Source organism: Geotrypetes seraphini, chromosome 2 (genome assembly GCF_902459505.1).
Source record: "Geotrypetes seraphini chromosome 2, aGeoSer1.1, whole genome shotgun sequence".
Lineage (NCBI taxonomy): Eukaryota > Metazoa > Chordata > Amphibia > Gymnophiona > Dermophiidae > Geotrypetes > Geotrypetes seraphini.
In genome coordinates this window covers 153,821,524-153,838,897 of record NC_047085.1, presented here as the reverse complement: position 1 = coordinate 153,838,897, position 17,374 = coordinate 153,821,524, and the positions used below count along the sequence as shown (strand labels likewise).

General features: G+C 42.6%; 1 protein-coding gene across 6 annotated transcripts in view; it reads right to left on the bottom strand.

Annotated features, from left to right (window-relative positions):
• Nucleotides 1–17,374, bottom strand: part of ANKRD12 (ankyrin repeat domain 12) — a 245,661-nt gene that overhangs the window by 94,380 nt on the left and 133,907 nt on the right. For all 6 annotated transcript variants that reach the window (XM_033934050.1, XM_033934047.1, XM_033934052.1 and 3 more), the window contains 3 exons: nt 13,559–13,705; nt 8,194–8,394; nt 5,633–5,775 (listed from right to left, as the gene is read on the bottom strand). In XM_033934050.1, coding sequence (XP_033789941.1) covers nt 5,633–5,775; nt 8,194–8,394; nt 13,559–13,705 — 491 coding nt within the window. The remainder of the gene's footprint in view (nt 1–5,632; nt 5,776–8,193; nt 8,395–13,558; nt 13,706–17,374) is intronic.

Genomic DNA, 17,374 nt, shown 5'->3' with positions numbered 1-17,374 from the left:
AATACAGTGGCCCATTTATGCCAGCCATTAACTCACCTTAAGTGGGCACAGGTAAAGTTTGGCATGCCAATGCTGATTTGTGCTAGTATTTTATAATAGTATCCAGGTACTCAGATGCTCTTATAGACTGTGACACTGACTGAGAAAACTCTGACCGCTTTTCCTGCCAGAGATTTCCCCAGCATCTGTAATGTCAGACAGATGGCTCACAGTTCCAGTTGGTTTATAGACCCTTTGTCTGAGAGGGGGTATGCTGTCCCTGAACTGAGTGACCACAGCAATGATCCCCCCCCAGCCATAGAGGCTGGCATCTGTCATCAAGATCACCCACGAGGCTGGAGCCACCAATGCAGGCTGTGCTTCTACTGTTCAGGCCGTCGGCATCTGAAGTGAATCCATCTGCAGGGACCTTCAGGACAACAGGGTGTCCTGGAGTGGGCGCATATGAGCTTTTACTCAAGGCACAACCTCTGTGGTTGCTGCCATCAACCCCAGCTCCTGGAGATAATGCCAAGCTGAAGGAGTTGGCATCTTCAAGAGATCTGAAATTTGTCTTGTGATCTTCTGTTTGCATGGCTCAGGAAGAAAGACATGGCTTTCTGCTGTGCTGAAACTCCAGGTATTGGGTTGGTACCAAGTGGCTTTTCTGGAAAATGACAACAGCTGGACCACTTGTGCCACTGCTTTTTCTCCCTCTGACTTCGACGGAGCTCTGATAAGCCAATCATCCAAGTATGGATGCACCTGTATCCCCGCTTTGCGGAGATGCATTGCCACCACAACTAACACCTTGGTGAAGGTGCACGGCACTGTTGCCAGACTGAAAGGAACTGCGGGAAACTGGAAATGTCTCCCCAGCACATGGCATCTTAAATACTTCCTGTGATCCTAGAATATGAGGATATGAAAATAGCCTTCATCAAATTAGGGATGCTAGAAATTCCCCTATCATCATAACCACAATGGCCAATTGAATGATCTCTAAGCAGAACTGAGGCACTTTCAGTGTTGCATTGACTGACTTCAGATCCAGGATTGGACTCCAATCATCTGAGACTTTCTTGGGCACTATAAAGTATATGGAGTATCTGCCTGAGCCAGAGTCTTTGAAAAAGCATGGGCTGTATGGATTGAATATTTAAGAGCCTTTTTATCGTCACTCAGACTCTGACTGTCCGGCTATAGATTCCATATATAGATCCAGAACAGGTTACAGAACTCAAGTTTGTAGCCCCCCTGAATGATGTTAGTGCCCAGCAATCCAAGCAGATCTATACCCAAGCCTCCTAATAGACCAATAACTGACCTCCTATCTGTGGCAATATTGAGATTTCTTAGAGACCATTGCAGCATGAGAACCAGAGAATTGAGGTCACCCGGTGCTTCCAAAACTCTATCATGATCATTGAAACCATCTCTGTGCAGAAGAAATCCCGAGTACTGACAAAAATGCCGAGAGCCTTGAAAATTAGTGTGACCAGACCCTTCAGAGGCTTGTAGTCTGTCTGGCAAAGTTTTAGGGTGACTATCTGCCACACTAACTATATCATCATCCAAACCCTTACCAAAAAGCATCTGTCCTTTAAAATGAAGCCTGCTCAAAGGGCTCCTTTTACTAAGCTGCGCTAGTAGTTTTAGCACGCACTAGACGCTAACGCCACCATTGAGCTGGTGTTAGTTTTTGTCGCAGGGGTAGCGCACGCTTAAAACGCTAGCACACCTTAGTAAAAGGAGCCCAAAGTGGCTTTAAAAGCAGAACTTCCTGCTCATTGCCTGATCCAGAGCATTCTGCGAGTGGAGATAGCATAAGTAGAAACCGTGCTCATGACTCTGATTAAGTCTTATAGAACATCTGCAAAATAATCAACTCCCGCCATTACCAGCTGGGTGTAAACGTTGTCATTTGTCGTGAGAGTCAGATGTAATCTGGTATAATAATAGCTTTATTTTTATACCATAGTATCTTGCGGTTCAATGTGGTTTACAATAATAATAATAATAATAACAGTTTATATAATGCAGGACCGTGAAGTTCTATGTGGTTTACAATTAGAAATGTTACAGAGAATGAATAAACAAAGTACAGACATAGTGATTGATGGTTCTTGCGATCGTTTGTTGAGGACTAAGATTGAATAGGTTGGTTTCCTCAGTATTTCAGGGACAGATGTGTTTTTAGGCATTTCCTGAATTCTCCACAGGTAGTGGGCACGAGTAATTGTTCAAGGTCTTTACCCCATAATGTTGCTTGATGTGTGAGAAGATGTTGGTGATGACTTTTAAATTTGCAACCTCTAACTGGTGGAGAAACAAAGTTCGGGTGTGAGCTTCGCTTGTGTCTGTTGGTTTTGAAAGAGAAGAGGTCTGTTATGTATTTAGGGGCTAAGCCATAGAGTACCTTGAAGCAAAGACAACCAAACTTTTTCAGTCCACAAAGTAGTCTAACCGCTGCATTCTGAACTAGTTGCAACCGCCGCATATTCTTCTGGTGGAGTGCCAAGTAGAACTGTAACACACAGCGACTTTACATCAAAGATACATAGTCCTGTTATAATAAGATTGACTAATCTGATCATACATATTTATCACACAAATAAGTTTTAATGATCTTCTAAAAGCCTAAGAAGAAGAGGTCAAACCACCAAAGCTTTTATTCCATTTCCCTGCTTGAAAAGATAAAGTCCTATCAATAAATATTTGATATATACAACCGTTTATTGATGGGAAGGAGAATAAAAAGATACTATATGTAGAGCAATTAGTTTCTGATAAATCAAAATGATTTATAAGATAGTATGGAGCACGCCCAAACAATGTTTTATAACAAAAATTATTCTCACCTCGACCAGGAGCCAATGTAACTTTCAGTAATAAGGTGTCATGTGTTCCAATTTTTTCAAATTGAAAATTAAACGCACTGCTGTATTTTGAATAATTCATATCCTCTTGATAATTTTCTTATAAGATCCTAAGTAAATGATGTTACAATAATCTAATGTACTTAAGACTAATGATTGCATTATCAGTCTGAAGGACGATAAAATAAGATTTTAAAGTACGAAGATTCCACAATATGAAGAAACTTTTTTTTTTTTTAAACTAAAGCGTCAAGTTGAGCATCAACAGTTAAAGATCGATCTAAATAGGCTCCTAATATTTTGATAACAGAATTGATAGCATAATCAATTCCATTTAGCATCAAAGTCCCTTTAATTTTATTAGTTGGACTTGTAAAAAAATATTTTGTTTTTTTAGAATTTAATTTTAATCTATATTCCTTGGCCCATTGCTCAATAAGCACAATTACAGATGATATAAAATATTGAGTATCAGATGTTAAAGAGGCAATAGGAATTGCAATAGTTATATCAACTACATTATATAACTTAATTTTGACAGTTTATTACCCAGAGATGCCAAATAAATATTAAAAAGAGAAGGAGAAAGTGGAGAACCCCGAGGACTCCACATTTGTTACTCCAAACATGAGAATATTATTCTTCACAATAAACTTGATAAGTTCGGTTTTTTTAAAAACCTTCAAACCATTGCAATACACAGCCTGAAATTCCTATTGCATCAAGATAGCATGCCACAAACAAGGCCGCTGTTGCTGCTTTAAACCCCAAAGCCAGGGCCTTGAATTGCCTTTTAAGGACAATATCCACCCAGCAAATATGCACATCCTTTATAATTACTCCTTCTTTACTATGTAGAGAAATACGATTGGAAATGTGAGCTACCAATGAATCCACTTTAGGCTGGCAAACAGCTGCTAAAATTCAGAAGCCATGGGGTTTGACATAGTCCTAGCAACCTGTAAGGAGTCTTCCAGGGTCTCTCATAGTAATGTCAGGATGCGAGAGAAAAAATGTTGTTTGAGTCTTAAGAGATGATAATGGAGCACTGTGCTGCTGAGGTCTGAAGAATTCAAGGTTTAATTCTCTCAGAGTCAGTAATAATCTCAAGCAAGGCTGTCAGCTTGAAAAGACGATGTACTGTCAGGTCCTTCCCCTGGTCAAGGGCGGTCACTGCCTCTTGATCTCCGGCCTTTGCCTGAGACCCCGAATCTCCTAAAAGTGAAGATTCATTCTATAACAGTAAAGACATGGACTCTGACCCCCAATCTCCCCAGTCCTGCTCTGATTCTTGATCGGAAACCCTTTCTGGTGAGAGTGCGCATTGTGAGGATAAACCTCCTTATGCAGCCACCAGTGGGCCCTCTGATGGCGCAAGAGGACTCTGACAACTTACGTAAGCTTTCCACATAAGACTCATAAAATCTGGGGTAAAGCCCTGAGCAGGAAGCCCAGAGGAACCCTTCAGGGACTCACCATGTCTTCTGTTGGGCTCCACGGCATCCACACATCGCACTTCACCAAGTCACCATCCAAGGGCTCTGGAAGGGATTTTTTTCCCCTGAAAAAATGAGCCACCTGCAATTCCCCACCCTAGAGGTACCAGAGGGGGCTAAGCCTATGGCTCCCGCCCCCCTCACATGCTCCACAGCGTGTGGCACACAGACGCGCCTCAGGCTGTCATCCAGTGCAAGTCTAGCACGATATGGGGTAGAAAGGTCTAAGGAGACCATTAAACTCAATTTTAAGCCAAACTAAGGTGTTTTGAGGCAGGTAGAGACTTTTTATTTAAAATTGGGAAATCCAAGATGGCTTCAGTGGCAGCGTTTTGGTGCCAGAAAATGGCCTGGGAAAGCTTTACTAAAGTTTTAAAAATTTTGGTAAGGGGTTTTGGAGGTGATGAACTCTATAGAAAGCCCCAGAATCCACCAAAATATTGATTTTGAGACCCTCCGATTCTCCTATAGGCTATAATAGACTGTACACACTATGCTGTACTGGTGCTTTTTGCCTGCTTCAGCTCACGCTGCAGCTGGAATGTAGAGAAGCCCACTGCTTCAAACAAGGATATGAAAGGGTCCATAATGCTGCAATCTTCTGGCTGCCAGTTGGACCGAAGTTAGACCGAGACCTCAGACCCCCATGGATCCATGCACAGCAATGTGTGGGGGGGGAGGAAAATGCAGCCGGCACCCACTAAAGCCCTTCCCGGACTGCCACGGTGCCAAACAGCCTGTGCTCAAGTACCTGATAAATCTGGAGTGAACCTAGCTTCCATGGGAATGGATCCCGAGCTCCACAACTGAAAATGCAGGCCAGCTGAATAGGTTCCCTATAAGAGAAGCCCTGTTAGCTGCAGACTTCTGTTCAGAGTCTGTGTCTTCTCCCAGGCAGAGCTGCTCCAAGGCTACTGGGGTCCTCTTGAGCACCAAAAGCCTCCAAATTCAGATAAAACACCGAAAATAATAGAATATATTCAGAACAGATCAGAAAGACACCTTCTCAACTCGCTTGCAGAAGGAAAAACTGAAGAGATGCAGTACAGCCCACTTAGGAAGAAGGCAGAGCTGAAAAAAATATAGACGACATCCTTCTGCAAAGACTTGCAGTTTGGGAAAGTAACCCATTTGACAGGACTCATATGCCCTGTGCACCAGAAAAAAAATTAAGAAAAAAACAAACTCAGAAGAAAATATTTTTGTTACAAGTAGGAGGCCGATTTGTCTTTTAGAGATATGTATTATATTTTTATCACTAAGTTAGTTCACACTTACCTCTCTATGCCCACTACTTGCAGCATCATGCAATGGAGTATCATCATCTAGCCCTTGTGTGTTCACATCTGCTCCAGCTGCGATTAAAACTTTGGCCACATCATAGTAACCCATGTTACAAGCTTCATGAAGTGGAGTCCAACCTAGAAAAGCAAGTCAAAGAACAATGCAATTAAATCTTATTTACAGGTCACTGCATCCAGATTTTAATAAAATGATAAATCTTGTGTGTAATACTTTTTCCAATCAAGAGTGGATTTCTACGGCTTTTTGCTGTTAATAGATGTAAGCAGACATCGTGTAGATTTGCTGCTCTAAATCCTACTATATAATTTGCAGATTCAGAGATAAAAAATAATTTTCCTTGGTGAATCTGAGCATTGTGGGATATACCAAGGGGTGCCTAAACTTTTGGGCATCCAAAAGCTGGTGTCTAGGGTCAAATTCAAATACGTTAGGGCATTCCTCTGGTATTCTATAATGCACATTAATGCACCTAAACTGATGTAATTGCCCAGCTTTAGTCAAAACCACTTATGCCATGTCTATGACTGCTGAAAATGGGCATACTTAAATGCTGCACTTGGTGCACAATGAAAGTATTTTATAACTTGCATGCATGGGAATGATCATGATCCACCTATACTTCTCCCTTGGGAACACCACCTTTGCAGTTATGCATGAAAACAATCAGGCACCCAATTATAGAACAGTGCAAAAGCGCTGTTTTGCCCCATTTTGGCACTGAAATACCTAACTGGCACCTAACGTAAAGGTATTCTATATAGAATTCTCCTCTAAAAGTCCAGCTCAATTCACCAAAACACTGTTCTTAGGTATCCCTGCTACCAAAAAGTGCTATAGAACCCTAAGTTATATGTACCAATGTACGAGGGTCATTTCATAAATAATGCACACTATTTTTTATTTAATTTACATGTTTTATTTTTTTTTTTTCAAGTATTTCTTTACAATCCTTCAATATAGTCTTCCTACTTTGCAATGACCAAGTCCCAACATCCGGGAAGCTTCATTATTCCATCCAAGACACCGTTTTGTTCAGTTGCCAAATGGCTCGGGTACCGGCGGAAGAAAGCTCTTCCAGAGATGCAAAACGATGTCCACGCATAGGCTGCTTCAACTTTGGAAAAAGATCGAAATCTGGTGGACTCATGTCTGGACTGTAGGGAGCATGAGGTAAAACCTCCAAGCCATATTTACGTAGTTTTTCAATGACGAGTGGAGAGCTCCATCTTCCCCACGACCAAAAAAATTTAGATGAGCTCAATCAAAAGTCAAACAAATGATGATTTTTGCTTATGATCATGAAGGCATCATCATCACAGACAAAGTTCCATGTGGAAGAAGTGTCACAGCAGTGTATTATCATGATTTTTTGCAAAAAATGCACAAAACCCGATCTCAGTTGCTCTTGGCTGGGCCACTCATTTTTCATGACAACGCTCGCCCGCACATAGGGAATGTCATTGAAAAACTACATGAATACGGCTGTTCATTAGAGCTGCAGTTGACTTATAGTTTACTATGGTATGTATTGAAGTGTTTATGGAAATTGCACAAATTGATCATAAGACCCCTGAAGCAGGCCTTTGTGGGCCAAAACACGATCGTGTCAAGTCTACTTACAAATAAAGAGACTGAACACCAATTGGTCACCTTTGTTGTTGTATTTGCTGTTCACCGGCGTAAAGGCAGTTTCTCCTGTTTGTATCCATGGCTCTATGATGGGTCACATCCACCTCTCACTAAAGCCAACTACCCCAAACAAATAACCTTACCCATTTCTTACTCTTTTTGAAAATGACCATTTTTTTTTTGTAAGTTCTTGTTGTAATACATCTTGGATAATTCTTTTGTAATCCGCCTTGAACTGCAAGGTAATGGCGGAATAGAAATCCCTAATGTAATGTAATGTTAAAATAATAATTGAAGGAGGTCCTATGTGACAACAAGTAGGAAACTGCATTCTACATGGCTAGCTTCCCAAAGATTCTAGAGGGATCTACGCTGGGGACACCTCTCCCTTTAGGATCCATCACATGATATCATCCATCCATGAAGACTTGATGTTGAGACACCAAAATTTCTCAAAATGCTGGCCTCACATCAAGTAGTGTTATCATTTTCTGAAATAAACAGTCTGGAGCAGACTGCTTATCTAATAAGAAAAACAACTAGCAAAGTTTCAAAGTGCCCAGCAGTTCCTGTAAGATCTCAGACACATATATCCCTGTTCCAATTCTGACCTGCGGAAACTGTCTTTACTGGGGTATTCAAATATACTGATCTTCATTAATTGACTGCCCCATATCTTCTTTATATGAGTATAATTTGAACACAGCATACAGATGCATCCACTAGGGGTTTTTCCATGTTGCTCAAATGGGGATTTTTTTTAATAGAAAAGAATAAATCATACATTGTGATAATTCCCCCAATCCAAATACATTTTGTGCACTAAACTTCTCCAACTGGAAATCTTAAATGCAGAGAAAACCCAATACAGTATGGTGAAATAACTCATCACAAAACCAAGTTACCTGCAAAGTCTTTTACATTCACATTTGCACCTAGGCCAATCAATTCTTTTACTTGGGAGACATCTCCACGAATAGCTGCCATATGTAAAGGAGTTTCACCACGTTCATTTCTTTTGTTAACCTTGTCTTTTTGTCGAGTGGATGAACTTGGAGTTCTTTTTTGTGTTGGGGTTGTCTGCAAAGGGTGATTTGGGGTAGAATCTGCAAGCAAAAAATTTTAATGTTAGTGAGTGCTTTGCTTTTTAGGCATAGCAATTTAAAATTTGTGCTTCTTGTAATGTTTCTACCTTTGCCTTGGAAGAAATAAATACGTACGCATTTTTAAACTATTTAAATAATCTTTCAAGTTTCTATATCCAGTCTTAGTCCCATATCAAATATGCAGAGAGCTTGCAGCATATTACAGTTAACTGTAGCAAAACTGAATGATGATCTGTCACCTATTACCTAATTTGTATGGAAATTCCAGTTGACAACCTTGAAAGGTTCATATCTTGTCAAAAAATAAGAGAACACTTTGGTCACTGAATGCAAGTAAGTATCTGGGAGAATGGTCGGTGACGGGACAATCACGCGCCAGATGCCAGCGCGCCGACAATCCAGCGCCGACAATTCGGCATGGTCAGACCCTACAATATCAGAAACCCTGATATTACCAAGGTTTATTTCCTTTTTCATTGACGTGTTGGGAGCCACTCTCCTCCAGTCTTTACAATGAATCTGGTCATTTTCAAATCGGGGGGGGGGGGGGGGGGGGGGGTGTTTGCTTAAAAGCATACCATTTAAGTAAAACTGGTTGTAGCCAGTCTAGTTTTAGAGTACCATATATACTCAAATATAAGTCAATCAGAATATAAGTTGAGACCCCCATTTTTCCCCCCTAAAAGGAGGAAAAATGGTTGACTCGAATATAAGACGGGGCTTAATATTCAAGTGGGATGCCCTGCCAGGCTCTGCACCCTTGTCCCCTCCCTGTCAAGCTCTGCACCCAGCCCCCTTCCCTACTTTTGGCTCAAAAATCTCATCCTATATGCGAGTATATATGGTAATTGCAACCTCTAATGTTCAAAAGGGTTCTCGGTGGCTTTTACCGAGAATAGAAGCAGCCATCAATAATCCTATACTAATGCATTACGAGGCACTCATTAGTACTGAAATGAGCACTCTGTATAATGCACAGCAAAGAGGGCCTGATTCTCTAAAAGTGAGTCCCGATTTTAGGCAGCTTTAGGAGTCCTACAGCTGTCTAATCAGCCAATCGGGATGCACGTTTTTTTAAAAAAAATGCTCCCCAGGCAGGCCGCCTATATTGAAGGCGAGGCCTGCAAGACACCTAGGCCCTGATTCTGTATAGGACGCCCGGGAGAGGCGTCCTATTCAGAATCGGCCTAAACTAAACCCCGATTCTGTAACCGGCGTCCATGTTACAGACGCGGGTTAGAGAATCAGGTTAGATTAGACACGGCCCGCTACACTTATCGCAGCAAGGGATCTCTCTGCCGCAATAAGTATAGCGGGCCGTGGCCCCCTGACCGATCGCTGGCAGGAGGGTGCCCAAACCCTCCTGCCCGAAGACGCACCCCCCCCCCGACACTACCGACCGCCCCCCCTGACACTACCGATCTCCCCCCCCCGACAATATCGGTGGCTGGCAGGAGGGTGCCCAATCCCTCCTGCCCAAAGACGCACCCCCCCCGGCGCTAACAACCCCCACTCCACCAAACCTGTTCTTACAGATGGGTCTTGCACGTCGAGCAAGCAGGCACGCCTCGTCGAAATGAGGCGGGCCAGCCCCTTCCTGGCCCATCCCGCCGAAGCCTAAGGCCTGATTGGCCCAGGCTCTAGAAGTCTGGACCAATCAGGCCTTAGGCATAGCGGGTCCGCCCATCCCTACTAAGTCTAAGGTCTGATTGGCCAATCAGGCCTTAGATTAAGTGGGGATGGGCGGACCCGTTATGCCTAAGGCCTTTTGGTCCAGGCTTCTAGAGCCTGGGCCAATCAGGCCTTAGGCTTCGGCGGGAAGGGGCGGGCCCGCCTCATTTCGACGAGGCGTGCCTGCTTGCTCGACGTGCAAGACCCATCTGTAAGAACAGGTTTGGTGGAGTGGGGGTTGTTAGCGCCGGGAGGGGGTGCGTCTTCGGGCAGGAGGGATTGGGCACCCTCCTGCCAGCGACCGATATTGTCGGGGGGGGAGGGGGAGATTGGTAATGTCGGGGGGGGGGCGGTCGGTAGTGTCGGGGGTGGGGCGGTCGGTAGTGTCGGGAGGGTGCGTCTTCGGGCAGGAGGGATTGGGCACCCTCCTCCCAGCGATCGGACAGGCCGTGGCCCGCTATACTTATAGCGGCAGAGAGATCCCTTGCCGCAATAAATATAGCAGCCGCATCTACTTACAATGTAGACCAGCATTTTGCTGGCCTACATTTTAAGCTTCTCATGTACTAGGGAGACGCGTAGGGCCGCCTAGGTTCAGCCTAAGGCCCGCCTAAGGCCCTTAGACGAGCTTAGGCATCTTGCGGGTCTCCCTAGGCTCCCGGAGGCGCCTTCAGGCCTGCCTGGGGAGCATTTATTTTTTAAAAAACGTGCATCCCGATTGGCTGATTAGACAGCTGTAGGACGCCTACAGCTGCCTAAAATCAGGACGCACTTTTAGAGAATCAGGCCCTGAATGCCTAACTTTAGCATGCAAACTTTTACAGTAGGTCTCAGCTTTCATAGCCTTACTTTCCTGCCAGCGTCTAAATGCTGATTGGCTCAGGCACTGACAGGAAAGTAAAAGCTAGAGCTCAGATCTGCAAAAAATCCTCAGGGAACCTAAAGCCACAGCACATTGACTTCAAGTCTTCTTGCCGCCTCCGAGCCCTCCAAGAATGCCCCCTTGGTTCCCCCCTAGCCCTCAAAAGATCCCCTCTCCGCACCAAAAAAATAAGCCCAGTGGTCTAGTGGGCTGGGTCGCCTCCTCCAAGCTTAAAGACCCTCCTTCCACCTGATGGTATAGTATGGGCTGGGATCCCCACCCCACCTCCGGTCAGAGTTCCCTGGACAGACATACCCACAAGAGCTGTGTGGTAGACACAACACATCTCTTGTGGGCATGTCACAGAAATTTCTGACCCTTTAGTGACAGATGCTCAAAACCAACAGTGTGCATATAAAATCTATATGTTAGTGTTGACCATCTATCGCTAAAATTATGCCAGCGTTTCTCTAGCACTGTAGCTTTATAGCCCTGGAGTTTGAACATCTGACCCTCAGAGTCTGCTTTGTATCTGCCATTATTTTACTTCAAAATTAAAAAGATACAGATTATAGCTAATAAACCATGTGACATACATTACTTAAAAACTGAAGCCATCCTGTTTGATCATTCTATAACAACTGCTTCATATTTGTGAGGCAAAACAGATTCCAACACTTGCTTGAGTTCAACATTGAACTATCCTTCCAATAATTTAAGTTTTAATATTATCCTCAGTAGGAAATCAAAAAACATTTGCTTCAGCCAAAACAGAACAGCAGTCGGATCTAGACTTCCAGGTGCAGTAGACTCTCTGTTAACCGAAACTCAAGCAACTAGCAAAAAAAAATTCAAGGAAATACCTCCCCAGGAATTTCCTATGAATGTCCCCATCCTAAGCTGTCCTTAAGTTACTGTACTGCCCAGTCTTATCATCATGTATTGTATCTGTGCCAGAATAGATGTGTAAACTTTTAGCACAATGGGGCGCTGAGGTTTTTCTTTATTTCTTTGCTTCCTGCTCCCCCTGTCCAGCAGTAGCTCTTCTCCCTTCTTTTTACCTCCCCCCTGTCCAGCAGCACCCCTTCCCTGCTCCCCCTGTCCAGCAGTAGCCCTTCTCCTTGTCCTGCTCCCCCTGTCCAGTGGGCAGCCTCGGGGTTTTTGCTAGGCTGGCCTGCCTCGCATTATCGAAGTGGGTTGATCTAGCAAATACCGAGCGGCTGCTTGATGAAACCACGGCTGCTGCTGCTGCTGGTCCGGGGGTGAGAAGAAGAGGTGTCCTGGCAGCGTAGGCAGATGGCAGGAAGTCAGCCGGTGTCGGAGATCGGTGCAGAAAGCAGGAAATCAGCTGAGGCAGGCACTGCATATGCGTGGCATGGAAGCACAGTGCATGGAGGCACGGAGATTTTAGTGCACATGTACGCTAAGGGTTTTTATTATAGTGGATGGTATTGTATTGCCAAACGTACTGTTCAATGTAACCTACTGTGAATGTTAACTTGTAACCTGTTCTGAGCTCCCGGGAGAAAGGGATAGAAATCAAATTAAATAAGTATGGGGTCCTTTTACTAAGGCGCGCTAGTGCATCTTAACGTGCACTAAATGCTAATGCGTCCATAGGATATAATGGATGCATTAGCACGTGTTAGCATTTAGCGTACGCTAATTTTTAGCGCGCGCTAAGATGCAATAGTGCGCCTTAATAAAAAGAATCCTAAATAAATACTTTAAATTATTAAAAAATCAATTTCTGGTGGAAATTTTAAGTGTAAACTTGGCATGCCACAAGTAAGCCCGCTCTTTGCCTACCACATGTCTGATAGTTTGTCTGGAACAGTTTATGGTATGGCATAGTATGGGCTATAGCATTGGTTAGGCCTATTTTTAACAGTAACTCTTAAACAACCAGAAACTACATTTATCTGGCATCTATCAATCTCCAAGAGTGCCGGTTGACTGAGAGTCTATTGTAAATACTTTACAACAAAACTGTGCTTCTCAAACTTTTAACTAATATGGCCTCTTGGGTGAACTTGTGGCGAGAGGCACGTTCTGTAGGAAATCAGCTGGCGTGGACGACTCACCTCCTGGCCGGCATCTCTCCTCTTCTCCCTGCACCTCACGGATCCCTGTAACGGCGGGGTCGGGCCTCCGCGCACGCGCGGATGTTGACGTGATAATGTCATGCATGTGCGTGATGTCACTGCATCACCTTTCGGCCGGGGTACTGCACTTAGTGTGCCGCCGACCGGAAAAGTTTGCATGTTAAATGTTAAATAGACCGGGTCTATTGTATGTTAAATGTACATCACTGTGTGCACCTTTCAGTGCTATAGAAATGATAAATAGTAGTAGTAATACAATTATCACAATCCAGGTCAAAAGCATACACAGATTGATTCTTGAAAGAGAGAATATTTACAAAATCAGTTTCCTGTAGTAAGTGATTATGGTATTTTACACCTTAAAAGCTCTGCATTTCTGCCTTCTACACTCAGAATAGTAATAATCCCTTTTTCATATGGCAGTAGGCACTGCTTAGAACGTTAATTAACTGAAAATGATCATTGGACAAATTAAGTAAAGAATTCACAGAATGATAACAATTAACTCAGTGATGGTTGGTATCACCTGGACTGTTGTCTCTTGCCGTCATCTGCATAAGAAGAGCCATCTGTTTGCGCTCAGATAAAGGATAACCAAACAGGATGCTGACTGGTGTGGACTTCTTGTTTCCTGTTTCCTTTTTCATCTTCTTCTTCTCTGGGCCTTCTCTCTCTGGAAAGATTGCATTGTAAGGTTTTGAAAAGTACTCAAATATCATAAAGAAAACTAATGGGCTTTTAAAAAAAATATATATCAGAAAAGTATCATTCAAAACAATACTACAGATTTAAGGAGCATTAATTACACTTCTTTACTGCAGTCTGAAATAGGTAGCACACAATACTTTTCTAGGACATGTGCAGTCATCCAATTTGCTTGAAAGAGCAGACCACCTACATACAAGAGTGGTAAGTATTTTGAAGGCCAGAAAATTCCAAGAAGTGGGCAGTATATGATTAAACATATAAAAAAAAATGTAATGACTGCAAGTGACAAATATGTGTTTCTGGATCCAATCAGTTAGAAGATTTTCTTAGAAATAAACCTTTGCAGATAGTTTCTTAAATTACTATTTTGATTGCTGGAGAGTGTAATGGTTGATTTAAAGAATGTGCCACATCTCTTAGCCTGCCAAGATGTTATATTTTGTTATATTATTTTTTCTTTTAAGCTTTGGCACTCGCGGTCATTTAATGTGGACTTGATCATTGATAATTATTGCCTTTGACTTTATTTGATGAGCATTTATATATGCTATGTTTGAACTGGATATACCTATGTTTTTGTTATGTAAATATAACAAATAAATCAATTAAAAAAATGTAATGACTATGAAACAAACCGTTTAGTAGTTTAAATGGGAGTCTGCTACATTCAAAACACATTTGGAATTTAGGTGGAGATATAATAATCTCACTCACACACAGCTTCATTTCACTTAGAATTAAAGACTGTGCCAACTGAAAGATACCCAAATGCTACAAATGTACCCTTTTCAGCAAAAACTGGCAGTACAGTGCTAACATACATTAATTAACCCTTTTAATTAAGCGGCCATAGAGGTTTCTACCATGATCTAGAGCACTATTTATTTATTTAAAATAATTTATAATCTGCTTAATAAACTAAGCGACTTACAAACTTACATTCATTTACAAAACAATACTTTAAACAATACTTTAAAATTCCAACTTTCCACCCGTGAAACATATTGCACTGATCCCATTCCAAAGTCCAACATTACACTTTTAAAATTGTCAATCTTGCGTAAAAGCCTGAACAATGAAATACATTTTCAGCATTTTTCTAAACTGAAGTCATGAAGTTTCTCAAAACTTAAAGGGCTAGCCTGGATTCACTAACCTGCCCGAATGTGACCGATCCGTGTCCGATCCGGGCAAGTCCAATGGATTCAGAAACTAGCAATATTCTAATGGAAGCGATCGGAGGAATGCCCCCATCCGCCAACACAGATCGCAATTGTGCGATCCAGACGCATGCGCAGACCTTCTGTTTTCTCCCTGTAGATGGTCTGCGCATGCGTTGTTCGTATCTGCTCTGTTTTAGGGCTTGGGGGTTTTGGGGGGGAGCCTGGACTCTCTTGAAGGGCGATTCCCGGCGGCAGCAGAAGTAATGAGTTATTTTTAAACAGCTGACAGTTAAATAAGATCATCAAGAATCCAAGTTTTATTTTTCATTCACTTCATGAAGATAAAGCAAAATATAAAGGTCTTGAAAGCTCCTCTTCTGTGTCCCCGTCTTGTGGCTCCAGTTTTTCAGGGAGAAGTATTCTGTGTATTAGTGTCAAGTTATGCAGGATACAGTAGGCCATGAATTGCTAGTCTTGCTCATCTACAAACTTGTTTCAACTCACTGGTCCTTACTCTCCTGCAATGCGAGCCTGCAAGTTTAAAGCGGGGCTGCACTGCGTAGTGCAGCCCTGCTTTAAACACACAGGCTCGCACTGCGTGGAAGGAGACGTTTAAATATATATATCACCGGACGTATTGAAGTGGAAGATGATATTTTCTGTCTTAAAGGACCCACGACCACAAGAGGACATCCGCTCAAAATTAGGGGCGGGAAATTTCATGGCGACACCAGGAAGTATTTCTTCACCGAAAGAGTGGTCGATCATTGGAACGATCTTCCGGTACAGGTAATCGAGGCCAACAGCATGCCAGATTTTAAGAGTAAATGGGATGCCCATGTGGGATCCCTAAGAGGGTAGAGTTAAGGAGTTGGGTCGTTAGGAGTGGGATCTCTAGGAAAGCAAACCTAGGGGGTGGGTCCGTTGGGTTGGCAGACTTGATGGGCTATGGCCCTTTTCTGCCGTCATTTTCTATGTTTCTATGTTTAGAGCAGAGGGAGTTTGGATTCGGGGCAGAAAGCAGGGCGGCAAGAGGAGAGTCGGGAGGGGAGGGGGCGAGGCGGGGCTGAAAAGCAGGAGGGCAGAGAGCAGGGTGGCAATGGAGCTGGAGAGTCAGAAAGGACATTTGCGATTGGTCCCCAGCAGTCGCTTGAGTTGATTGGCCAGTCGGTTCGCAAAATTTGTTTTGTGAATCGCATCCCTGCCTATTTTGCATTCCCTCATTTGCAAAAACGGATAGGAATTGGATCAGCAGAGAGGTAAGTGAATCGGGCCGGAGTAAAATCGGGTCGCAAACCAATTGGTACATGATCAGTTTGCTACAGGGCTCCATGGATGACGTCACCCACATGTGAGAATATGCTCCCTGCTTATCCTAAGATAATGTCAATTTTGAAAATTTACATCCGTTTTTATATTTTGGATTGTTCAGGATGAAATCCATTTCTTTCTACTTCTCTTGTAGTGTACTGTGTGCAGAGTCTGGCATATTAGGGTTTCATTTGTATACAATAGTATTTTTATTTTGTGTATTTGTATTTGAAAAGGGTTTTTTCTGTTTTCTGCATATGTGACTGAGGCCAGGCGTTCTGGTGGGGACAGAAGATCAGAAACTATGATTGGTATCATAGCCCCAAATAAGAAGACATTTGTTGGCTCTCCTTTGGCTTTTTTGTACTCTAAACAGCCCCAACTGAAAAATTAGTAACTATTTATGGCATGATCCCTGACAAACGATATTCACATACCCAAATTTCTAATCTCAGTTTATATTTGAGTCAACCTTTTTTCCTCCTTTTTGGGGAGGGCAAGAGACGCTACCTTGATTTATATTCTGATCGGTTTATATTCAAGTATACACAGTATGTTATTCAGGCTGAACTGGGTTTACCCCAGTATCAACTTCTGACTGATGTGACTATACACAGACTCAACATACTGGAACATCTGTTAGAGCAAGAGAGGCCAATTCTGCTTTACATTTCTGAAGCGGATGATAAGTTACTAGATGCTCAGCAATGGACCTTGAACAGTTTGATATCTCTGTTAAAGCCATTTGAACAGTGAAATAAGTTAATTGAAAGACATATTTACAAAATCCATTACGTCTATATTAGTTGCACTGGATTTACAGGTTATAGATATAAGCCTTTCAATTCCTAACTCTTTCCACTGTTTTGCCTGCAATGAAGTTTTTACTTCTCTTTACCTTAACAACATGTCTGAGGACAGAACAGAGATAGCACTCAGAGATGACATCTGTTAAAAAATGATTTTCACATCTATTCAACGATGCATTTCTTGCATTGTCTCAAGCATCAAACCAAGGTTTGATGAAAGCTGGGACAAATCATGTGACTATTCAACAAATTCATTCATCCATTATCAAAATAATAGATGAATTAAAATGTATTGAGATAAAAATGAAAGATTTCTCAACTGTCCACAATTTGTTGAATAGTCACATGATT